This window comes from Muscardinus avellanarius, assembly GCF_963383645.1.
Source record: "Muscardinus avellanarius genome assembly, chromosome: 9".
NCBI classification, from domain to species: Eukaryota; Metazoa; Chordata; class Mammalia; order Rodentia; family Gliridae; genus Muscardinus; species Muscardinus avellanarius.
In genome coordinates, this window is record NC_137795.1 from 47,581,152 (window position 1) to 47,608,112 (window position 26,961).

A 26,961-nucleotide genomic window follows, 5' to 3' on the forward strand; every position below is an offset into this window, starting at 1 on the left:
TCTGGTCCTATCTACCAGCTTACCGTCTGTCCCCATGGACTGTAAACTCCACGGGAACGGCGGGCTCTGTATTGGTTTCATTCACTACTGTCCACGGCATCCCGCATAACTTTGTTTGAATGAATGTGTTAGCGACTGAACATTGTTCATCTTTTCAGTAGAAAACAGTGCTATCTAATAGAAGTTTCTGTAGCCATGGAAATAATGTATAAGTTTGCACCAATATACTACCTACTAGTCACATGTTGCCATTGGACGCTAGAAATGTGATTGATGCAACTGGTGGACTCATCCTGATTGGTGCAGTTCTAGCGAACCTAATTTAGGGTGTGTGTGCGGGAGGTCCGTCAGGCAAGGTTTCTCAGAGGCCTATTACAAGCAGATGGTAGTAGTGGTGGACAGTTGCAGGGCCAGAGCCTTTGAAGCCGACCAAGCTTTGCCATTGATCTAGGGCAAGTTATTACCATTTCTGTTTCTTCCTTTGTAAAATGGGGATAATTTTTCCCTCTCCACCTGGTGTTAGGATTACACAAGGTTAAGGACCCACAATTTAGGCTGTGCCCAGCACAGAGGTCCAGGGTAATGACTGTTGTTAGGTTATATGTACTAGATTATATATATAGTATATATGTGTGTATATATGTGTGTATATATGTGTATATGTGTATACGTGTATATATGTATATATGTATATATGTGTATATATGTATATATATGTATATATATGTGTGTGTATATGTGTGTGTGTGTGTATATATATATATATATATATATATATATATATATATATATATCAGTTGACCCATTGCGGATTTTGAAGTAAAGGGGACCAGTAGATAGCTATAAGTAGCCCCTTTTTACCCGTCTAAACTCTGCTTGGCTAAGAGGAAGGAAAATCAATCTCATGCTTTTGCAACAAAGTAACTGCAGAGGTCTCCACTTGGGTCCAGCTTTTCATCCCCCGGACCCATGCAGGCAAAGACAACATCTTTTTCCGATTTTGTCGCCTCCTCATTTCTGTAGCGCGGGCTTATCTGGGCTTGGTGGCAAGCCCAGGACGGGTGGGGAGAGGCATTAAAACCTGGCAACGCGGCTCCCACGTCTCCGGATGCCGCAGGGCTCCCGCCAGCCGCCCTCCGATAGAAACGCGCTTCTGGGCGGTTTCACGTCCCCGCAGTCTCCCGCGCGGCCGCTCATTACCACCGCTCCGTCGCCCTGCCAGCGGCCTCCCCTCCCCCCACCCAGGGGGCACCGGTCATAACTAACATTTAAAGGAAATAAACGCGGGTCTAAACCATCACTCCCGCCATCGCCACCCCGAAGCGCCCAGCAGCGGTGTGCAGCGGGCAGCGCGGAGCGCGTGTCGGCCCGGGCTCCGCGGGCGCCTCCCCGCACCTGCCCACGGTCGGGGGCGCACATCACCCTCTGCAGGCGCCTCTGGAGGCTGCCAATTCCACTTTCGCATAATGTCATTTTAAACCCGGCTGCAGATGAGGCTCGGGCGCCGTGGCCCTGAGCCGGGCGGGGCCCCGCGGGAGGGACGGCAGCCCTGGCCGGGACGCGGGCGCAGGGGACCCGGCGACGCGGGGCTGCGGGCGGATCCCCGGGACCCGCGCGGGCTGCGGGCTGCCAGGCGCGGGCCCCCAGGGGCGCGGGGCGCAGGCGGCACAGACAAAGAGCCGGCGCCGCGCGGTCCTCTCCTCCGCTCGCGCATCCTCCCAGCAAAAAGGGGCGAACCTGCGGGCCGGCCTCCTCCGGGGCTGGTCGCGAGGTCCCGTCCCCGGGGGCGCCCACCCCTCCCGCGAGCCCGACAGCGCCCCGGGCCGCGGAGTCCGGGCGGCGGGTCCGTGCGCCCCGGCCGCGCTCCAGCCGCCGCAGCCCGGGGGCGGAGGCGCGGGGCGGGCGGGGCGCCGGGACGCGTGTGGCGCGGGCGGGGGGCGGCGCCCGGGGCTTTAAGAAGGTGTGGAGGGGGCGGGCGCTTCCCAGGCCGGCCGAGGGGCGTCCGCGGAGCAGCGGCGGCGGCGCTCGGAGGCGGCGGCAGGACGCGCTCCCGGCGCCCGCAGCCCCGGCCCCGCGCTCCGCGGCCCAAAGTAACTTTGGGAGCCGCGACCCCCCGCGAACTTCCCGGCGGGGCCCCGGCTCTCTGCCGCTCCCGCCCTCGCGCGCGCGGCTCCCGCGTCCCGGCGTCTCCAAAACTGCATGCGCGGGGGGCGCGGCGGCGGCATGGCGCGCGGCGGCCCCGGGCCGCGGACCCTGCTCCTGGCGCTGCTGCTGCGGGCGGCGCTGAGCGCGCGCGCGGCCGGCTACTACCCCCGCTTCTCGCCCTTCTTTTTCCTGTGCACCCACCACGGGGAGCTGGAAGGGGACGGGGAGCAGGGCGAGGTGCTCATTTCCCTGCACATTGCGGGCAACCCCACCTACTACGTGCCGGGACAGGAATACCATGGTAGGTACCCCAGCTCCCGCGCTCCCGCCGCCCCGGCCGCCCGCGAGCGCAGCTCCGGGTCTCCCCCTCCTCCCAGGGCCATTCAGACCAGACCCGCACAGCCCTCGCCCCGGCCCCGCGCTCCGCGGCCGGAGAGCAAACAAAGTTCGCGGGGGATGGAGTCGCGGGCTGGGATTTCACTCCCCACCCCGCGCACAGTCGACACACCGCCCCGCGCTCAGCGGTGCCCGAGAGTTGGCGGGGCGGTGTCCCCCCCACTCCTCGGTCTTGCCGCCGGCACGTCTAAGGGAACCCACACGTCTGGTTTCCTTCCCTCGCTTGAATTTCAGACCTCGGTCCCGCTCCTCGCCCCCCCGGCGGGTCCCCGGGTGGGCTGGGGGCCGCCGCCGGGCCCTGCGGACGGGCTGGCGACTGACCCCAGGGTCCGGCTCCCGCCGCCCGCAAAGTTCCAGCTGCCCGCCAGCCCCGGCCCCTCGCGGGCCATTCAGTGTCCGAAGGCGGTCCCGAGCAGAGCGGCTGCTTCAGCTCTCCGTTCTTTTAAAGTGTCCTTTAAAATGCCAGTAATTAATTGATGATTTTTTTCTGATTTCTCTCTTACTTTTCACGTGGTGATTCTTGTTCGCATTGTCTTTGTGATGTTTATTAATGACTTTGCCTTTTATCTACACAGCTTTAGGTTTCCAGGTAGAGGTTGGAAGCCTCTTATAAAAAGATCAATTTTTTTTTTTTTTTTTTTTTAGGGATCATGATGCGGTCCTTAGGCATCAAGGTTAAATATTACTGAAGAAATAAAATTTAGCTCCAAGAAATGTAATTTTACGTAGTATACGTATTTTTAATATTTTAAGCTACGAGTCCCGTATTGTCTATTTTCTTTATCCCTGCTGGGACTTTGGAACATTTTCCTTCTATGGAGCTTTTAAGTCATAACAGGCACTATTTAATTAAAAATTCAACGCAAAAGTATTTACACCCAACCAAATAGAAACTATTGTCTAGTAAGCTCATTCCATTGTTTCTTTCCTGCTTAAGCAAACAGGTATTGACATGTCACAAGGTAATCTGTGGGGGCTCTGGCATGTCAGAAAGACATGTATTTGAAAATTATAAAAATTCTTAAGTGTTCTTTTTTTTTTAGAAAAATCAGTTATATTTGGCTTAATAGATTTAGCCTAAACAAATGCTTTCTAGAGGTTTAAAACTGTTTTTACAGTTTCCTGTGGCATGGTGGCAGCCTATATAGGAAATTTTAGAATTAATTTTGGAAAAATTAATTTTCTGAAATGAGTCCCTTCTTTAATAAAAGTGTTTCCTGCACTCTCTTGCCAAGAATAATCTGGTGCTTTCCTATGGCCATGGAATCTTTAAATTGGAAGACCAGCCAAGATGATGGCAATCCAGCCCTAACCCAAACACTGATTGATTGAGCCTGTCATCAAGGAGTGTGACCCTGAGTAAAGGTGTTGACCCGTTATTAGTGGTGAGCATGTTAGGTCATCGAGCCAAGGCTCATCTAAATGGTGTGACTGCTAAGTTGTGATGGAACACTATGTGTTGATTTAAAGCCTCCCCCCCCTCTTTTTCACATCTTTTGTAGGGGGTCAGTATAGAAAACTTACTGAAACACCAAAATATGCTATTGTCTTTGTTTTTGCTATTAAGTTGGCAAAGTGACCTGACTGACTATAATTATATAACTAAATAAGAATAAAGTGTAATACTTTTATTAGACATTGGGGGGTTCCAATTACCACCTCTTTTTTGCCACCAGAAAAGGTAGAGAGATTTTATTTTTAAGTTGGAAGGTCAGATTATTAAAGTGTTGAGAATAATATTAAATTGTAAGTACTGATTACTGTTTTATCAAATACTTAGATTTAAGAACTAAATGTAGATACAGGCCTTCAGTAAGAGCCCCCCCCCAAAAAAAAATGTTCCACAGGTAGAAGAAACATTAAAAACTGAAATGATACTAATGTATCTCTTATTTTAGACTTTTAGAAATCAATTTTAAATATTAATCATATAGCATCTGTAATAACAGACTTGCCGATAGGAAAACTTAATGTACATGTGTGATGGACTCATTTTGATACATGACAAAAATGGAGGGTCACTTGGCCAAAAAGTCTATTTAAGCTAAGAAGTCTGTACCATGTTAGCTTGAGAATTTATTTCCAACCTTTTACATTTTTACAATGTAGCAATTGTATCAGGAAAAATCAACCTCACTCATGTTTTTCATTGAGCTCCACATTTGGACGAATGGTATTCGGGATAGAGAGACGATGCCTTGAACTTTTTTACTGAGAAAGATGCATTGAGATAGAGGTGTGTGTACAACACCTAATATAGACCATTATTACAGTTCAGGCAGCTGCCTTCTGAGACACGGGCTGTGTGACAGTCTAGAATTAAAGTGACTTTAAATTATAGATCCCTGTATGTATCATTTATTTTAAAGATTTTCATTGAAAATCTTGTGCATAAACAAAGACAAAAGTATAGGACTAAAGAATTTGAAGCTTTCAAGACAAACCAGAATTGTCACAGATTTCTAACATTAAATTGTATGTCCATCTATTTGCAGTATCGGCAGCTCTATACACAGTGTGAGGTTCTGTCTAATGGGCTCTTATCTCTTAATGAGATGTGGTCATTCGATATTTCTGTTCTGATCATCCTGTATCTCTTAAACTGTTGTATGTGACCCTCTTGATGGAATTGTTAGTCACAATGAACTATGATATTTTTCCATGAATACCCACAATGTAGGAGCTCGGCAAAAAGAAGTGTCATACGCATCATGTTGAATTAGGCCTCAATAAGAGTCAAAACATCTTTTTTCTAGAATTTAAGGGGGCACAAATCCTAACATGTGGTCAATTTCTTCAATGTGGTTTCCAGGCTCCAAATCTGGAGTGTGTGTGTGTGTGTGTGTGTGTGTGTGTGTGTGTGTGTGTGTGTTAAAGCAAGTTGCAAAAGAGGAGAGACAAGGAAACAGGAATCTAGATGGTCCAGTCTGGTAGCCCTGTCTCTTCCCAGCCATTCAAGGCTTCTCCTAGGGACAAGTTTAGTGTTGTGAAATATGTGAAGGTTAAGTTAAGTCCGCATCCATCCTCACCCTCACTCTCTGGCATATACCTGCCATTTCTGTTACAGCGCCTCTCCCTGCCCTGCAGTCAATCTACAGTGAATGTGACTTGTCAGTGTTAGGCTCTCCCATATTTTACTTGCATTTCTAGAAAGACGTTTTTCTTCTTTTTGCTTAAGATAACTTTAGTATCACCAAGAAGACAGATAATACATTTTGGAATGAAGACCTTTTAGGTATCTGTGAAATCAATGGACTTTACTTAGTCACCATCACAAAGGACAGGTCAGCTATTAGAAAAACCTTGTATATGAAAGCCAAGCATTGTAAAGGAGTCTGCCCTAAACATTTGTGCTTTAGTGAGCTGATTTATCCAGATGCCTGCATGGACTAGAATCCCCGTCATCACAGTGGTATAAAGTAGGGGGAGTATTCATTAACAGTGGGACGTATGCTTTGAAATAGCTACTGAACTAAAAAAAAAAAAAAAAAAAACAAACTGTCTACAGCAGAGATGAATTGGTGATAGAGTATTAGGCTAAAAAGGGAGGGATTTTACTGTATTTTATAAATTCAACATCACTGTCAGATCTTTTTACATTTCTTTTTTATATATTTTATTTTTATATCATTTTTATATGATATTGTGGGCAAAGCAGGACAGCCAGTTTCCTACTGCTAAAACTTAGCATTTGTTTTTAAAAAGGGTTAATTAGAATAAAGTATTGAGGGTGCTTTGTTATAACAATTGATGGTATTACTGTTGTCCATATCTGTGTTCTGATAGCAACTGGTTGCTATTTCAAAGTCACAGATCAAGTAAAGTGCCTGTAATGACCTTTCAAAAACAGAAATGATACTTATGTCAGACACATGTATTGCAAATATGCTCCAGATTTATTCCTTTAAAAGGAATGATTTTATTATTTGAATTAAAGTAATTTCCATGGCTAAAGTAATTGTTGGTCAGGTCTATGGTTGTTTATCCTTTACATTTCTATGATTCTGGAATCTGCACATTTATACAGTTAGACTCATTGATCAAGTGCAATTTATAAGTAAATTGCAACTGTGTTCTGCTAGCATATGTCTGTGAAAATGGGGGCATTTTAAAGCATTTTTCTCTACTTGTCACATATTTCACCTAACTCTCTACAATTTATTCCAAACACGTTGGACTGATATAGTTTAGATTGTTTCTGAAATCAGATAGACCTTGCCTCATGTAATTTATATTTTTGCATATGTTTCAATTTCAGTCTTCATAATTCAGAAAATCTCATTTACCCAGAAAATTTTACTTCATGCATAGCACTACATTACTAGACATTATTTAATTAGAATTATTCCCTCCAATTTTTGTGAAAATTTAAAGAATTATTTTTCTTTTCATTAAAAATGTTAAATAATATAGATGCATAATAATAATAATGAGTATAATACTTTACAGAACTGCCTTATTTTGTTCATTTCTATTTATCTTTAAATGAAAGATGATTAATTAGATTTAAAAACTAATATTCTAAATTTTTTGTAAAGTAATTTTATTCAATAGAAAATATCTAAAATTCATCTTCCTTGTGAAAATTGGTCAACTTTAAGGAATGATCTGGGAACCTTATGTCATTAATTATATAGGAGAGTTTGTATATTAAACCACAATAGTTTAATCATTTTTCTGATTATTTTAAGTGCCACATTAAAATTTGCTGTCTTTAATGTTCATAGATCATTGCTCATGCAATAACCCACTTATTTTAAATACCTTTACATTTGAAAAGCAAAAATAGAGTGAACCAGTGCTTTTTGAATATTTGCATTTAAAATATTTTATGTATAGTCATGTAAAAATACCTAGTTCTTTATGTCATACAGAAAGAGAAAACATGGATTTCCCCGTGCTCCATTAGGAGGAGGAGGAAGGCAGACTGCTTGGGTGGGAATGGGCAGGTTCATTATGAACAGAGGGAGGTTTATACTATGTCTGAGTAATGACATAACAAGCATGAAAAAGGAAATAAATCTAAGTTTTTGTTTCAAAAGACAGTAGGTTGATTAATCCACCCCTCCACCTGATTTTTTAGAGTCATGTAAAAAACAAATGAAACTACATTATTTCAGTCTCACCAGTTTTCAGACATATTTTCAGAAACTGAGGTTGAATTTCAAAGATGAAGATCTCACATGTCTGATTAAACAGAAATGTATTTAAGGGAAAAAAAATGCTTGGCTGTTAGGACCTTCCCCACAAAATGATCTCCCTTTGGTGTCAATTGTGTGGCTTAAGAGTAATTTTCTCTATGATCGCCTGCCATGCCCCTCTTATTGGAGAGAGAGAGCTTCTGAGGCATTGGATGCTGTGCCTGTTGCTTGGCCAATTATTTTTAAATTGTGCTTCTCTAAAATGGTATATGCCTTGTCCCGTTGTTATGCTAGCCTTGGTAGGATTTGGAGAGGTGGGGGGGGTTAGTACAAAGGTACAGATGTTGATTTGAGGCACTGGGCAGCCCTAATCATTCTACAAACAAAGCAAAGGTAGTTAGATAGCTTTGAATTTCACAAAGGGAGTTATTGGCACTCTTGAGTTTCCAAAGTAAATCTTTTAAAATCCTGGTTATCCTTTACTATTAAATCAGCTTTCCTTAGAAAAGTAAAACTTTATGATGAAAACAAAATCCAGTTTTATATTTTATTTGGAAACAACGTCTCGCTGAGTTGCTGAGAGCCTCACTAAGTAGCTGAGGCTGGCTTTCAGCCTACGCGATCCTCCTGACTCAGCCTCCCAGGCACTGGGATCACAAGCGTGCACCACCGCGCCCGGCTTACAAAATACAATTTTATTGAATAAAGGATTCTCAAATTATAGGAGAGCTGGTGAATATTTGAAGTAGCACTGGGACCAAGGGACCTGAGGAGAGAGACTGATTAAGTGTCACGCTCAGGGTCTCTTGCCTTTCCTGCTCTGCCCCCTCCTTCCATCCCGTTCTTGCCTACTTTCTGTCCTGGTCTCTCTCTTCCTCTCCCTTAATTTTCACATTTCTCATTCCCACTCCATGTCACAGGCCTCTGCTTTCCCTTTCTGCTTCATAAGTCTGTGTTTTTCTATTATTATTGTTATATTGCTATTATTTTGTGATCCTGGGGTTTTAACCCAACTCCTTGTGTGTGGTAGACAAGTGGTCTATCACTGAGCTACTTCCCTAGTCCTTTTTAATTTCTATTTTGAGACAGGGTCTCCCCAAGTTGTCCAGGCCGGCCTTGAACGTGCTGTCCTCCTACCTCTGCCTCCCAGGATCACAGGCATGCGCTGTGGTGCCGGCTTCTTTTCATTCCACTCAACCTGTGTCAGCCGCTTTGGTTGGCAGGCTTCCCTAGACAGTGCTGGAGGAAGACTTGCAGTGCCTCATTCCATGGTCTGTACGAATCTTGTCTACTCAGTCATTGCTAGAACTGCCTTTCTTATTTTGTTTAGATCAACAATGAGCCTAGCTTAAAATGCCTCCAAGGCCACTTGTAGTTCCACATAATTCAGAAAGTGGAAGTCTCCTGGTTTAAGTCTTTGGGAAGTTATTGATAGAATTGATAAAAGGGATTTTATATTTGTTTGTTTTTGTGGTACCAGGGGATTGAACTCAGGAGCATTCTACATCTGAGAATGTAATAGTGCTGAGATAAACCTCAGCCTTATTTTATTTTATTTTTTATTTGTATTTTTTATTTTTTGGTGGTACCGGGGGTGGAACCCAGGAGCTTTCTACCTCTGGGCTACACTCCTAGACCTATTTTATACTTTATTTGGAAGCAGGGTCTCACTAAGTTGCTGAGAGCCTCACTAAGTAGCTGAGGTTGGCTTTGAACCTGTGCGATCCTCCTGCCTCAGCCTCCCAAGCACAGGGATTACAAGCTTGCACCTTTTGAAACAGTGTGTCAACAAGTTGCCCAGGCTGGCTATGAACTTGTGATCCTCCTGTCTTAGTCTCTCAAGTACTGTGATTACAAGGTGTGTCACAACACGCAGCTGATAAAGGGTATTTTTAAATATTCAGCAGGTACTCACTTTTTCCCTTATCTATCTTTCTTTCTCTCTCTCTTTCTTTCTTTCTTTCTTTCTTTCTTTCTTTCTTTCTTTCTTTCTTTCTTTTTTCTTTCCTTTCTTTGTCTCTCTTTCTCCTTTCTTTTTCTTTCTCTCTCTCTTTCTTCTTTCTCTTTCTTTCTTTCTTTCTTTCTTTCTTTCTTTCTTTCTTTCTTTCTTTCTTTCTTTCTCTTTCATACTGGACATTCTACCACTGAGATATACCCCTAGTTTTTTTTTTTTTAGTTTTTAGTTCAAAACAGGGTCTCACTAAATTGCTGAGGCTGACCTTGAGCCTGTGATCCGTCTGCCTCAGTTTCCCAAGTTTTAGGATTACAGGTGTGTGCCACCACACCCAGCCTCCTCACCTATTTCTTTTGGTTAGGAAGTGATACAACCATTTTGTAACCTTTAGAATAATGACCACATGTTACAGATGAGTGGGTCAGAAGTTTAGAGAAAATATGAGTTTTTCTTTATATTCTTACATAGCTATACCAGTCCTGAAATGATTTTTGGATTTCTTGTAAGAAAATTTACTCCTATTAACTCATGTTTATTTTATTTGCAGATCAGTGTAATTCTAATTAAATATAAAGTTTTTCTAAACACAAACGATCCTGTTAACCTTGTCTTTTTGATCAGTTACAAGTCTAGTATCAAGGTCTGAATTGCTTGAGTCCTCCCACAGAATTTATTTTGGTGACTTGATGGAACAAAGATGTTTCCTAAGATATATATTAAAAAAAATTTTTTTTAGTACTGGGGATGGACCTCAAGGTCATTCTACACCCCCAGCCCTGTTTTTTATTTTTTATTTTGAAACAGGGTCTCACTGAGTTGCAGAGGGCCTCACTAAGTAGCTGAGGCTGTCCTTGAACCATGGTCCTCCTCCTGTCTCAACATCCCAAATGCTGGGATTACAAGCTTGTGCCACCACGCCCGGCTCCCTAAGATATGTTTAACGATATATTTTCAAAATATTCCCTAAGGCATGCTACTTCTGCAGGTAACAAAGATAGTACATTTTATGTTAACTTTTCTAGTTAATGTTTTGGAAAGGTAACCTGTGCCTGACCTCTAGTTTCTTATGTACTGAGAATTTATGCTTGTTAGTTTCCTTCACTAAACTTCATTTCCTGACCCTCCTATCTCTCTAAAATGCAGTGTCACCATATATAAATCCTGTTGACATTCAAAATACATAGATATGCGACATGGCTGTAAAAGTGAGCTTTGCCCAACCTTAACCTTGTTTGTTACGGCTGGCTCAGTCTCTCGGATCAAATCCAACTTTGTCATTTCTCTTGCTTGTAATATATTGACAGAGGAAACAGACATGCAGTCTTACCTGAACACGCACTCTTTTATTTTAGGCCACCTTTGTTGTGAATGTGGAGACATCCTATAATCTAGCTCCAGTTCTTTTCACACTTCCTTTTCTTGCATAAACACTTCCTGCATTCTCATCCTGGGAAAAATGTTTGGTTCAGTGTTTGTGATGGAGCAATATAAGGAAATGAGTTGATGCTCAGCTTTAAAAAATAAATGGGTTCACATTCCCATTCCACGCATTAGTCCCAGCACCTAAAAAAATTAAAAATAAAAAGGCAACTCAGAAGCCAGGCATGGTGGTGCACACTTGTAATCCCCACGCTTGGGAGGCAGAGACAGGAGGATCGCGCAGGTTTGAAGCCAGCCGCGCTGGCTTAAGAGACCCTGTTTCCAAAAATAAAATAGGTTTGGGAGTGTAGCCCGGAGGTAGAAGGGCTTCTAGGAACCCCAGTACCACCACCACCAATTAAAAAAAGGCAGCTCAGAGATGTCTGAATAATCAGTTACCACAACAATAACAATAGCAGACCCTAAGGTAACACTTAATATGTGCCAGGTACTGATCGAAATGCCTTACATATGTTAATTCACGTGCACCTCACATGAGCCTCACAAGGTAGGTGTTTTATCTCTTGTTTTGTGGATGTAGAAACTGAGTCCTAGTGAGGTAAGTGCTCTGCCTAAGGTAACAAAGATTCGGTGTGGCTGCAGCAACCACACTTCTCTACATTGTTTTAGAAACAATGATTAATTGAGGAAAAGGAAAATAATGAGATGTAATAAAAGTCATTTTAGAAAGAAGAAACAAAAAAAGTGAAAGCTACTTTTGTTATTTAAAATTTAGACTGGCTGGCGTGGTGGCGCATGCTTGTAATCCCAGCATTCAGGAGACTGAGACCAGAGGATCACAGTTCGCGGACAGCCTCAGCTTCTTAGTGAGGCCCTCTGCAACTCAGTGAGACCCTGTTTTAAGATAAAGAAAAAAATAGGGCAGGGGGTATAGCTCAGAGGTCAAATGCCCCTGGGTTCCATCCCCAGACTCCCCCCCCCCAAAAAAAAAAGGAAAAAAGGAAAGAAAAAAAAAAAAGAAAATTAAGACTGCAAAGTCAAACCAGAAAGCTGATATCTATGTCAAACAAGGCTGGAGTTTATTAAGTCTCTGGTTCTTTGACTAAATGTCTTCCAGATATGGAACGAGCCAACATATCATTTGGTACATACTGTCCTGAAAGAGTTAACATGCCATCAAAGTAGGGTGATACAAGTACAAAAAAGTGATTTTCAAATTTTGTTCACCTTTTAACGGTTTAAGAATATGACTTTATTAAGATTTTACCATCTTATAAATAGATCTTTTTTGCCTTGCTAGTAGAACTTAAATAGGACTTGAGTATAAGAGGAGCATTAAAAATTTAGATGGAGAAGGACATTTTACAATGTTTTCATTGAAGTTCATCTACTTGTAATATATTCCTTTCTTTAGGAAATTTCTTTAAGTGTTATCTGCCTGTGACATTGAGTGACGTAGCATAGGGTTAAACTCCCTGGTGATAGTTTAGAGTTTCTTGCAATATCTGACCCGTTCAGTACATTAAGTCTTACTCATTCAGTGATATCAAAAACAACATTTCCTTTTTTTTTTATTTTTTGCAGTATTGGGGGTGGAACCCAGGGGCATTATACCTCCGAGCTACACCCTCAGCCCTATTTTTAGTCTTTTTTATTTTTTGAAACAGGGTCTCAGTGAGTTGCGAAGGGCCTCTTCCGAACGCTTGGGATTACAAATGTGCACCACCATGCTTGGCTTCGTGTGTGTGTGTGTGTGTGTGTGTGTGTGTGTGTGTGTGTGTGGTGCTGAGGATTGAACCCAGGGACATTCTACTTCTGAGCTACACCCCAGGACTATTTGATTTTTTATTCAGAACTGATCTCACTAAGTTGCTGCCGAGGGCCTTGCTAAGTTGCTGAGGCTAGCTTTGAACCTATTTTCTTCCTGTCTCAGCCTCCCAAGTACTGGGATTACAGGCATGCACCAGCATGGCAGGCTCATAACATTTTCTTTGCACTTAACTTTGTGCGGTTATTTTTTCATACATAGATCAATCACATCTTTAAAAATCACTTTCTGAGCCAGGCATGGTGGCACATACCTGGAAGGCTGTGACAGGAGGATCTCAGGTTTGCAGCCAGCTTCAGCAACTTAGTGAGACCCTGTTTCAAAATCAAAAGGGCTGGGAGTGTAGCTGAGAGGCAGAATGTCCCGGGTTCCCTTTCCAGCACCACATATGCAAGTGTGCGTGTGCGTGCACACACATGCACACACGCACGCGTACACACTCATGTGCACCAAACCTGAATCTGCCACTGCTGCCACCACCCCTCCTCTGGACTGGGCAGCAGGCTCCTCACCACTTTCCCCGCCGCTTCTGCGCCTTAATTCTAGTCTTGAAACAGTAACCTGAGTGATCTGCCTAGAACCAGCACCATGCCATTTCTCTGCTGCATACCTTAGGTAATCATTCTTTTAATTTGCCTGGACTAGCCCTCATCTTCCTCTGTTTTTCCCCTATTACTTTATCATTTCTACCAACAAAATCATCAAAATCTGAATAACAAATTATATGATAATTGTATCTATACCTTTAGTTCCTCTTTGTCTCACTTTGAAGAAAAGATAAAATTCTTGGAGCCAGGCATGGTGGCACACACCTGTAATCCCAGTACTTGGAGGGCTGAGACAGGAGGACTAACAGGTTTTAGGCCAGCCGCTGCAATTTAGAGAGACTCTGTTTCAAAATAAAAAGGGCTGGGGTATATAGCTCAGAGGTACAATGCCCCTGGGTTCAATCCCTAGCACAAGAAACAAACAACAACAAAACAAAACAAAACCAGTTAAAAGCCCTTGAGATGGCCCTGCTGTTCCTTTTCTGACCTCATATTTTACTGCTTTCCTTGTAATCCTCCACTGAAACCATAAGGGCTCCTTTTTTTCTTTAAATGTCATAGAGCTTAGTCCCACCTCAGGGCCTTTGCACCTGTGATTGCCCTGTGTAGCATGCCCCTTCCTAGGTGGCTTCATCTGTATTCTATTCCTGATTCAAGTCTGCACTCAACTGTCACCTCCAGTGTGGCCTTCCCTGACACACTTTAAAGCTGCCAACCCTTTCTTCTTAGTCCTCATGTTCCTACTGATTGATTGATTTCTCTTTCTACAGTGCCTATCACACAGCAGGCACTTGGGAGGCTGAGACAGGAGGATCACAGGTCCACAGCCAACCTCAGCAACTTAATGGATTATGAACAAAAGTAGCACTTGGGCTCTTTGTGTAATATCAGTTATAGTTAAAATGTCTGAAAGTAAGTAGGGCATGGAGATCCATGTCTGTAACCCCAGTACTTGGGAAGCTGAGACAGGAGGATTGCAGGTTTGAAGACAGCCTTAGCAACTTGGCAAAACCCTGTTTTTATTCCAGGACCAAGGAAAAAAAGCCTGAAAGTGATAACTCCAAAATAATAGTAACCAAGAGGATAATCTATACAGAATGACTTGTGAATATAGTTAATAAGTTTTGGCCTTTTGAATCTCTAATAACAGTGTTTTAATCTGAAAACCACAGTCCTACTTTCCCACCCTCTAAACTTAGAAAGTTCTCATGACTTCTATGGGATTAAGCAAAGCTTTTTATAGTAGTTCATTGAATTGGCTTTAAATATATGTTATCATATCCAAAAGAGTTCTCATAGCAATTAGTGACTACAATTATTAATAGAAACTATAATAGATCTTGAGTTCTTATTCCCAGAAGCTTCTTCGTGCTGTACCATAAATACATTGGAAGCAGTCTTGATGAATGGGAGGCTAGTTTGCATTTAAATTTTCATCTGAATGGGAATAAATAATGATAAGGACAGAATCTAAAATAGTTTGGCTCCATCCTTAACAGATATGCAGTAACCTTATAGAAAATACTCAATAATGGTAACTTAAAAAAAAAAAAATCTCTGCAAAGAATTCATCTTCTGTGAGAAATCTACTTGGGCAGTGGTGAGTGTCCGGAGGGACTGCTGCTGAGAAATCTGTATCTTCACTTAATTTCATTTGCTGATGTCTCAGGAGTTGAGAGGATCAAAAGATCCACACTTGTGGATACCACCATGGATATGTTGTGAGTGAGACTCACTCAAATATCGATGAGAAAGAAAAAAAAAATCCCTACTTATAACATATTTGGATACTTCAATTTATCACCCTTTGACTTCAGAGGAGATGTAACTCATGGGGTGGCTGTTGGTGAATAGTGCACAGGCTCTGGAAGCAGGCTGGCTGAGAGCGCGTCGCCAAGCTTCCCACTTTCAGCTGTGCAGCCTTGAGCCAGTGACCTCACTTACCTGTCCAATCCTTTGCTTATATTTCAGTTTTAAAAAGGTTCCCCTTTTCAGTATCGACTGATGAACTCTGTTTTAATGTTAGTAGCCCATTGTAATATATGCTGTAAGTGCTTACCCCAGTTTTTTCTTTATTGTTTTTTACATAACCAAACCCACCTACTCTTTCCTTTACAGAATAATCATGACGCTGTGTTAGTAGAATGGTCTTTGGAATCAGACATGTCTGAATTCTAGTACTGGCCTTGCTACTTTTTTCTCAATAGCCAATTCACATTATTCATGATAGTAATAGTCCATAAAATTTCCATAAACACTAAATGAGTGAATACTGAATTACTCCTAGAGGAAATACAGAGCTAGGTTCCCGTGAGCTTCTGGTCATATTTTCATCAGCTGGTCAAGACATAATCTTGTTTTGTGTGTGTTTCTGTTTAAAGGCACCCTACTAGATATATATTGTTGATTCATTAATATTGAACTCATGACCAGCAGCACACAACTGAATTCATTCAGCACAAACCTCAGTGGATTGTTTCTGTAAGACGCACCACGGCTTTCTGGTATTCAAGAGCACTAGAAAGCACTTCAGCCGCATGCTTGGAGGCCATTTTCAAAGGTGAAATTATCAAGAAAAACACACAAATGTAGGAAAAAAATGTTGATACTAAATAGATTGTCAAAAGAACCCTTCTTTATTACATCTAAGCTTATAAAAGAAGGCTTGAGCTCAGCAGGGAATTTGTGTTGGGACACTCAAAATTTTTTTTCTCCTTTTTGTGTACATGTCCACATATGGCCAAGAGAGCACTGTGAGTATTGATCTTGACATGACAAATAAATTCACAAACAAAAAAACCTGTTAATGAGTGTGCAATGTACACACTAATGATAAAGTTACTTAGCCAGAGTCCCCTTTCTTTAAAATTACTTAACCTCTACAAGTCCCCTTTCTTTATATGTAAACTGCAGACATAGCAAAGCAACATGACAATAAGTAATTGAAATAATGTGTTCTTGGTATTTAACAAGCTGGCTCTGTTTCTGCTGAGCCCTGAGATTACAGAAATATATTCATATCCTTTCTCCTTATCCTTTTTTAAAGTTTGGTTTTTGTGTTTAACTCTTAAATTTATTTGGATTTCATTTATATCTAATAAGAATGATACTGATGTAATTTTTTTTGGGGGGGTACTGGGGTTTCTGGAAGCCCTTCTACCTCCGGGCTACACTCCCAGACCTATTCTATATTATTTTTATTTGGAAACAGGGTATCTTAAGCCAGCACGGCTGGCTTTGAACCTGCGTGATCCTCCTGTCTCCGCCTCCCAAGCACCAGGCACAAGCATGTGCCAGCATCCCTAAAGCCTGATGTAATTTTTTTCTGATATGTTCTGCCAGATTTTCATTGCTGTTTATCAAAGATTGTCTTTTCTCCTCTAATTTTAAGTATTCTATTCTATAGTACAAGTGTGTATCTTCTAACTGGCCATTTCTAGTATATATTTATATTATTTCTTTTTTAATATTTTGTATCTAGACACTGAACTCTCTGAATGTTTTTTTTTTTTTTTTTTTTTTTTTTTTGATGGTACCTGGAGTGGACCTCAGAGGCTTTCTACCTCCGGGCTATACTCCCAGACCTATTTTATATTTTATTTGGAAACAGGGTCTCACTAAGTTGCAGAGAGCCTCACTAAGTAGCTGAGGCTGGCTTCGAACCTGTGCGATCTTCCTGTCTCAGCCTCCCAAGCGCGGGGATTACAAGCGTGCGCCACCACGCCCGGCTACAAATGCTTTTTTAAGTTGGGTTTCTTCTAATTGTAGGAAATACTTTTGAAGCATTCACAATGACTAGAGTAAGATGAAGGAAAAGGATAGATTGTAGACAAACAGAAAGGGGCCACAGAAACTTAATTTTACATGTTCCTGAATAAAGTTCAATTCTAGTGGGTCATTAGGATATGGAATTTTAAAATGCCTTAATTAGAGGAGTTAAAAAAAAAACAGTTTGTTAACCTTTTGTGTTTGTGTTGTGTGTGTGTGTAGAGGTACTGGTATTGAACCAAAGACGGTTCTACAACTGTGCTATATCCTGAACCTTTTAATTTTAAATTTTGAAATAAGGTCTCAGTAAGGTACTGAGAAGCCTGTGCCTGGACAGTTTGTTAATCTTTCGTGTGTGTGTGTGGGGGGGGGGGAAGAAACTGGGAATTGAACCCAGGGGCTTTGTACCTCTGAGCTACACCCCCAGCCCTATTTTTAATTTTGAAACAGTTTCACTAAGTTGCCAAGGGTTTCACTAAGTAGCTGAGGCTGGCCTTGAACCTGCAATCCTCCTGTCTCAAGCCTCCCAAGTATGGAGATTAGAGGCCTGCACCACCACACCCGGCTTGGTTTGTTAATCATAAATGCATGCCTTTTGTGACTGCAAACCCTTCATTTTATGGATGAAAAACAAGGATGGTAGGAATATGCACCTCAGAAATGATGACAAAAATGGCAGCATCAGTGGAGCTTTTGTCATGCACCAGACCTTTCTATAAACCCTTTGCGGAGTTAACTCATTATTCTCGGGAGAACTTTTAGATGTAAGTAGTATAAGTAGTATTTAAATTTACAATTGAGTTAATGGAGGCACAGAGAAATATAAAATGTCATGTTAAATAGGTTTTTTTTTGCATTACTCTGAAATTTTAACTGAATTTGGCATTTACTGATTTTTCATATTTCATTAAAAACATGAGAACTCATATCAAATTCTTTTAAATGTTATAAAGTTTTATTCATAATTTTGTAGTTATTAGGCAGCATGTAAAAATTCAACATCATTTAGCATTTTGGGATGATTATTTAAACAGATGTCTTCTTCTGAGTTCTGTTTCCATTTTATAAACTGGCGCATAACAGTCTAGTGCTTTATATATCTATAGTGTTTCATGTATGTTTATATATAGTGCTTCATGCCCCTCTGGTCTATGGGAGATGGTTTAGGAGGATCCCTTAAAGCTTAGGATTCTGAGGAAAGGAAGGAGGGTGCTGTAAGCCTGGAAGATGCCATACATGTGGGGCTGGACAGACTCAGAGGAAAGGTTCAGTGATCAGTGAGTGATCAGCTCAACAGAGCTGAAGAACAGCTTAGGAGAAAGCGAAGGACATGGCTGGTCCCCGCTGGTTGGGTCTGAGGATGGAGGCTTGCGTGTAAGACAGAGGAAGGCTCCTTTAGTCTGTGGATGGCAGGAGCCACCCAGAGGTTATCAGTTGGGCAGTTACGTGTTGAGAGGCTGTTTTTAATTTCCAGCTTCATGGTCATCTGGACCCTAGGTGTGCAGCCTTGGGGTTGCTCTGGAAAATACAGAAAACTTCACTACTGGTGATCGGTGAAATAAAGATGGCACAATTCCCCTTGACCCCTTCCATGTTCATGGAAAGTGTTTGAATTTCTCAAAGAACTGTGTACAGTGGACTGGAGTGCAGATACCTAAGAAAGGAAAACCAGATTACTAGTCAGCGTTAGCCGCTACTAGAGCATTAGCCATGAGGATGAGCTCAAAGCATCGTGGGGAACATTGCACAGGGAGGGTAGGTAGGGTTTGGCTAATTGAATATAGGAACAAAGCAGAACTGATTAATCAGTGACTCCTAGCGTCTGAGTTACTGAAGAAACGGTGGGAAGGGTGGTGGTTTGCAGGGGAGCGGTTATGGAAAGATGCCTAGGTACCTGTGTGAAGTTATGCATCCATTTGGTGTGTTATGTTCTTTCAGGGAAAAGGCGTGTGAGTTATCTAGGATGGCAAGTGTTAAGAATGGGCATCTTAGCCGGGCGTGGTGGCGCACGCTTGTAATCCCAGCATTCGGGAGGCTGAGACCTGGAGGATCACGGTTCGCGGACAACCTCAGCTTCTTAGTGAGGCCCTCTGCAACTCAGTGAGACCCGGTTTCAAAATAAAGAATAAAAAATAGGGCAGGGGGTGTAGCTCAGAGGTCAAATGCCCCTGGGTTCCATCCCCAGACCCACACATACACACACACAAAAAGAATGGGCATCTTGTTTGGTTTGTTCATTTAATGCCGTAGGTAGAAAATAAAGGAAACTTGATAGCCTAACTTTTGGCACGTTTATAGCTTCTAGCACTAGTTTCTGGTATAATTATCTCTATTTTGAGCCATTCAACTCTATTTTATAAAACAGAATCAATATTTCTTCACAGTTTATATCCTTATTGTTATGTTGTATGTGCAAAAATTATTTAATTTTTCTTAGTAAGTTTTAAGTCTAAGATTTTGATGTGGTAGAAATAATTCAAGAGTTAGGAACAGGATAATAACAAAGAATATTGGTTTAGTGTAGATAAGTTCTTGATAAATCCTTATTTAAATAGCTTTACATTTTGATTTCTGAGTATATAATAAAATATTTTCAAATATTGAATACTGTTCATGTAAGTGCTCTAGATTTTTATATTATATGAACAAAGAACCTTGTGTTGGCAAAAATAGAAAAGATCTGGGGATTGGGTTGATCCATGCCAGTAATCAGAGAAATATGCAAGTAAATTTGTTATTATTGCCACTAGTATCAACCCTAATTTTCTATGCCAAAATGGATATTTTTAGAATAGAATTTTAGCTTCCAAGATATGAGGGGACCAAGAATCAAAATATGTGACAGGGTCCTTAAAAAATACAAAATGATGGTTTCATTATATTGTTTCCATTCAAGTACATGATTTTTATGAGTATAATGTGATAATATGCAGTTTTATTTATTTTGGTTGTCATTTTAAAAGGCCTCACTATAATGTATTTTTTTACCAACTGCATTGATGCAATTGCTCAGGGCAACCATTTCCTTTCTTGTAGACAAAAGCACTTCATTGATTTTTGAGTTCTGAGTTCTTTCCAGCATGTATTATGATACATTAATTTATTACATTTATTTGATGCACTTTGTGCTAGGTAGCCTATGAATATATTTACAGACACCATTTTAAAAATCCTTATCATTTTGATTTAAAAGTGGATATCATAAGGCAGCAAGTTTTAAAAAATCTTGGCCCCAAGGTCTGTGAAAGATATAAAGGTTCTTTGGTCATAAGTTTATAAAGCATAGTGAGTTCACATGAAAATGTGATTTTGATAACATTTCTCTATATAATAATACTTTGCTTTGTATAGTGCTTTTCAGTTATAAATATTGCTTTATATTTTTATTGCTGCTGTATTCCTCACAGTCTATGAGGCAATATTATTATCGTGTGTGTGTGTGTGTGTATGTGTGTGTGTGTGTATGTGTGTGTATGTGTGTGTGTTGGGGGGGTGGAGATTGAACCCAGGGACGTTCTACATCTGAGCTACATCCCTAGCCCTACTTTATTTTTTATTTTGAAACAGAATCTCACCAAATTGCGGAGGCTGACCTTGAACCTGCAATTCTTTTGTCTCAGCCTTTTAAGTACTGAGATTATAGGTGTTTGTCATCGTGCCCAGTGTTTACTTTTTTTTTTTTTTTTTTGAGGGGGATCATAAAAGGGGAAAGCAAATTCACTTAACCTGTTTATATCTAATTTTACTCATCTGAAACAGTATATGTTAATAACCACTTGACAAAGTTAGTTTTTCTTTTTTTACCTTATGAAATATTTCAAACATAGAGGAAACAAAAAGTATGCTTTAACACCTGAGCATCGCCCTCAAATGTAACAAATATTAATACTTGCCATATTTTCCCCACATTTTAAAAATAAATAAAAAACAGAAATAGGTATAAGCTACTTTGTTCCCCAACCCAATGCTACTCCACCCAAACTCACCCAGTCTGCTTAGGGAGAGCCAAAATCCTGCAGGAAGCTCTTCTCTGCTAGGTTATTTTTATGATAAAAGACAATGTTAACAAAAGCTCCTACCTACATACCTGAAGTGAACTTTGATAAGCCTTTGTTTATTTATCTATGTATTGGGGATTAAAATCATAGATCCTGTTTGTGACAAAACTTTGTAATCTGTAAAGTAAAACAGAAAAGACAGGGGGAAGGAGAGGGTAAAGAGAGAAAAAGAGAACCAGAGAGCCTGTGTAAGGCAGCCTTGGTCTCTTCAGATTATTATTATTTTTTGGTACTAGGAATGAACACACGGGCTTTCAATACCTCTGGGCTGTACTTCCACCCCTTTTTATTTTTTATGTTGAAATGGAGTCTTATGAAGTTGCTGAGGTTGGTATTGAACCTGCCATCCTTCTGTGTCAGCCTCCCAAGTACTGGCATTACAGGAGCGTGTCACCATGCCCAGCCGTCTTCAGATGATATTACTATTCCCATCCCGGGCTTCCAAAGTTTGACTCTTTTTTAACCTTGCCCCACTGTCGTTTTCTGGCTTGGGTACCATGTTCAAGACAATATAAATGAAGTTTTATATTATGGTTGATTTACCCTATTTGTAAAACATTTTTTATCAGCTAAAATCATCATGATAGTCTTCTTTATTATAAAAATGAAGTCGTAAGTTTTTATTTTCATTTTTTTCTAAACCTTTCTGGTTAGGTTGTCATTTCAAAAATATATTGTGGGACATTGAGACAAGTTATGATTTGTTTTGGTAATAGCAAACTCATAAATTTATTTTTCATTATATGTTGTACTTATACACACAAGCATATATGTGCACACATGTGTAATCTTTTGAATGGAGAACCCAAAGTTGTCTGCTCTGAAATGCCTTTCTGATTTCATCTGGGCAGAATCTAGTTTTCTCCTTTGTGTTTCTGGGAGCTGGAATCTCCTTCTGGTGAGGAGCCTCGAGCAGTGGTGCTGTGGCACAGAGCTGTGGCTCCTTCATTCAGGTAGTGGTTGGAAGGGCAGTCAAAGGACACAGAGCACAAGAAAGGGAAGGTCGCAGGGGAGACTGGGTGCTCCCATAACAAGAGAAAGGGAAGCGCCCCATGAACTCTGAAGTGTGTGTGTGATCACATGAATGTGTTTGCTCATGTGCACGTACATTGGTGTTGAGAGGCGAGTACTGAGGCCAGTGGAGGGGCAGGTTTGCTGCTTGGTAGTTCAGGTCGTGGGTGTGGGGGAGAGGAATGGAGGCCAGCATAGGGACTAGGAGGTGTGGCCTATTTCATACTGCTTTCTGTAACCAGCTGTAGCTACTAATGTTAAGGGTTAAATAAAACAACCCAAACATGAAAAAAGGAAGATAAAAAAGAAAAGAAATAGTCACCAAGAATAAGAGAACTTGGAGAAGACTCTCCCACTTCACAAGTTTGTGTTTGTTTGTTTGTTTGTTTTGGTACTGGAGATTGAGCCCAGGGGCGTTCTACTTCCAAGTTACACCCCCAGCCCTATTTTATCTTTATTTTGGAACAGAGTCTCCCTACTTTGATGAGAGTCTTAAACTAGGCTGAGACTCTCCTCGCACCTGCAGTCCTCCTGTCTCAGCCTACCAAGCACTGGGATTACAACTGTGCATCACCACACCTGGCTCCAGCCTCCACAAATTTTAAAACAAGAGCTTTATTTTTATTTTGTGGTGATAACGAGAGAGGCAAAAGGCCCCCTTCCTTCAGCATTTTTGGAAACTCACTATTTATTTTTCTCCTTTTAAATGGGGCATTGTTGCCATGCAGCTTAGTGGAGTACAAGATGGTAGAGGCATACACGCACACCTCACTCCTGTAGCCCTTCCCCAGTTCCCACCTCCCTTCCTTCCCCCCCTCCCTCCTCCTCATGTTTGGCTTAGTGATTGACTTTGATATGTTTGTGAAGGAGCATCATGAACATTTGGGAGTTTCCCTTTTCTCCCTTCAATCCCCCTCAGGTCAACTTATCTGCGCATCTATGGTTTTTTCCTCCTTCATCTACAGTTCCTTCTATAGCCCCTTTTCTCCCTAGCTTCCACATATTAGGGAGAGCATCCGATTTCTTACTTTTGGTGACCAACTAATCTCACCTTAACAATGTTTTCCAGTGCCATCCGTTTCCCCGTAAATGATGTAATTTTGTTCTTTATGGCTGAGTAAAATTCCACTGTGTACATATTCCATAGTTTTGTAATCCATTCATCTGTTGAGGGACATTTTGGCTGGTTACATAGTTCAGCAATTGTGAATTATGTGGCTATGAACATAGATACACATGCATTAGTTTGGTAGTTTGGTTTCCATTCTTTTGGGTAGATACCCAGAAGTGGTATTGCTTTGTTATAGCAAAGCAGTAGGTTTGTTCCCATTCTTCTGAGGATCCTCCATACTGTTTTCCAAAGTGGTTGCACTAATTTGCAATCCTACCAACAGTGTATTAAGAGTTCCCACTTCTCCATACCCTCACCAGCATTTGTTGGGACTTAGAATTTAAATGCTACCATTACTAAAAAGTAGCTAATATTTACTTCAGCTTTATATATATATGTAATATGTGTAAATATTACATATATAATATGTTTCTTTATCTCTCTATATCTATAGTACCTTTAATTCTTACAACTCTTTCAGATGAAACTCTAATGTAGGTGTTATAGACAGAAAGAGTGAGGCAAAAAGAGAATTAGATAACTTTCCCAAGGCCATAAGTGGCAGGGTGGAATTCAAACTGATGGGATGAAGAGCTACCTTTGATGTTCTAGTCTCTTAATGAAAAGTGGAACAAACTACACAAACCAGCTCAGCAAAGCACGGTGTTCGTGTGTGCTTTGCTCTGAGCTTAGAAGACTCATTTCTCCACTATACACGAGTGAATTACCTGATGAGTGAATTACTCATTTTATTTCTTTTTTTTATGTTTGTTGTATTCCTGATTTTAGTGTTTAGCAGCTGCCACAAAAATATAAATGATTGACAACTAGTGAAAACATAAATTCATCAGCCTGTTGATTTCTGAGCTTCAATTTTAGTTGCTCTATAGATAAAGTAAAAAAAGATAAAAATATTTTTGAGATAATTATTGCCAACCACAAATTTTTAAAAATTAGTTTTGAGGTTTTTTTTTATTATTTAAAGGGTACAAAAGGGGCACAGTTTGGAGGAAAAATGGATTAAAAAAATTAGGACCTAAAAGAATAGTCATAGAGTATCTTATAGTTTATTTTTCTCTCATAATTGTCATCCCTTACCATAGTTAGCCAAGGATACAGGAACCTTTAACAGGCATGTCTTCTATTCTTGTATTTCTTGTACAAGCAACATTTTAAATCCCCATTCATTAGCACTTTGCTGACCAAACACATAGTAAAGACATTCATCTGCCTTAAAATTTACACATCCCCTTTGTGCACATACTACCAAAAATTGCTGGCTATCCATAAAAACTTGCCTGCGCTTGTTAGTGATTTTTGAAGAGTAAATTCAGCTTTTATATGTGAGAAAAGCACCTTACAGCAGTGTCCCCTGTTAGTTACATTGGCCTTGCCATGTGTACTCTTTGGAAAGCAGGTTTTCAGGATTTTTCTTTTCTTTCTGTGTCTAAAGAAGGATTTGACTATGTAACAGGGAGACTCAGTATCTGGTATAAAGATAATGTTCTAGTAATAAAATTGGAAGGATAATCAAAAGAGAGACCTTAGGTTAACGAAAAGTGTAATGTAAGTAGTGAATAATGAAACTTTACAAGAGAGAAGAATTCGAGGAGCCTGATCAAAGTGCTAATTTTACTTCACAGGAAACTTCACCGAAAATACACATCTGTGCATACACAGGCATGCACATGTACATAAATAAAGATATATAGGCCCATTTAACATAAACCTCAGGTTTTTTCTTAGCTGTCCCTCTCATCCTTCTTTGGCAGACAGCCTTATTAGAGAGGATTCTATCAATTCATTAATTTGTTTGTTCAGCCTCCGAGATGCCTTTATATTATAACCAAGATGGAGGGAGTCAGAAATGGGGAGGAAGCCCTCATGCCCCACCAAAGGAGATTTTTGGGTAAAGACTTGAAGGGGATGTAGGTGGGCGTGAGAAGGGGGCAGGGGTGGGGCCAGCAGCCCTCTGGGGGAAGAGCTTTCCCAGCAGAGGCAGCAGTGAGCACATGGGGACCTGCCTCTGGGTTTGGGTCACAGCAAGGGTGGATGGTGTATCTAGAGGGGCCAGAAGAGGATGGGGGAAGGAGCCAGCCAGCAACGTCGAGTTGTGGAGTTTCCTAAGGACTGGAGTAGAAGGGAACCTTCTGAAGTGTTTTGCACCAAGAAACAAAAATCAGGTAACGTCTTCCTTTTAAGAAGATGGTCCTGGCTGCTGGGCGAGGGGGTGCAGTGAGAAGAATGAAAGCGGAGAGACCAGTTATGGTTGTCCAGTGGCGATGAGCTGAGCCAGTGGTGTCAGAGCGGAGTTTGTTGAGGAAGCGCCTGGGTTGGGAGAGTTGGGCTTGAGCGGCGTGTGGAAGGGTGCTCTCATAGACTGCCCTGGGAAGAGCCGCAGGGGGAGGAGGTTCTAATGGGGCATCAGGAACTCAGCTGGGGACTTGATAAGTTCCAGGGAACTATTGGACATGTGAGGATTTCTGATAAGCAGTTGAATGAAGAAGTTCAGGATTGTAGGGAGAAGTTTGGGTTGAGGATGTAAATGTGAGCGTCACCTGCATGTAAATGAAACCCAAGGGAGGAGTGTGGTTAGAAGAAAGAAGGCCACAGGAGTTTATTCATTAATGCTGGAGGAAACGGAGCAGCATGTAAGAATGAAGAAATGACTGGACTTGGAGGCTTGTGTGGCTTTGAACAAAAATCTCTATTCCTGGGCTGAATTTCTTGTTTGCAGAATGGGGAAGTGAGAGCCTTTTTCTAGAACTAGATGATCTCTGGGGGCTCTGGTCATTTCTAAAATATGAAGTCTAGCCAGGTATGGTGGTGCACACTTGTGATCCCAGTACTTGGGAGAGTAAGACAGGAAGATTGCAGGTTTTTGGCCAGCCTCAGCCTACTTAGTGAGGCCCTCTTCAACTTAGTAAGACCCTGTTTCAAAATTAAGAATAATAATAAAAAAAATAGGGCTGAGGGTGTAGCTCAGAGGTAAATGTTCCTGGATTCAATCCCCAGTACTACAACTAATAATATATGAAGTCTAAGATTTTTAGTTTGGCAATGGAGAAGCTCAGGTAATTTTTTTTTTTTTTTTTTTTTTGTGGTGCTGGGGGTGGAACCCAAGGTCTTTTCTACCTCTGGGCTGTACTCCCAGACCTATTTTATACTTTATTTGGAAACAGGGTCTCACTAAGTTACTGAGAGCCTCACTAAGTAGCTGAGGCTGTCTTTGAACCTGTGTGATCCTCCTGTCTCAGCCTCCCAAGTGTGGAGATTACAAGCATATGCCACCACACCCGGCTAAAGCTCAGGTACTTTATTCTCATTTCAGTAAAACTATTTCCGAGAATCAATGCAAATTTTGTATCTGGCTATGGCTAATGAGAGATACTATTTTGACCCTAGTTTATTCTTTTTGTAAGCACAAGCTCTAACTAAAAGTGTACACACACACACACACACACACACACACACACACGCACATGAGGCAGAGAGAGAGAGAGAGAGAGAGAGAGAGAGAGAGAGAGAGAGAGAGAGAGAGAGAGAGAGAGAGAGATCAGAAGCATATGGGAACTCTGTGCTAGAGGACTTTGCCCAATGTGCTGTCTCACAGTTTGGCAG

The 26,961-nt window shown here is 41.4% G+C and overlaps 1 protein-coding gene across 1 annotated transcript in view; it reads left to right on the plus strand.

Annotated features, from left to right (window-relative positions):
- Window positions 1-2,223: 2,223 nt before the first annotated feature.
- Window positions 2,224-26,961, plus strand: part of RELN (reelin) — a gene marked incomplete at both ends in the record, with an annotated part of 510,757 nt that continues 486,019 nt past the window's right edge. Inside the window, one exon of the mRNA XM_080701477.1 lies at window positions 2,224-2,446. Coding sequence (XP_080557603.1) covers window positions 2,224-2,446 — 223 coding nt within the window. The remainder of the gene's footprint in view (window positions 2,447-26,961) is intronic.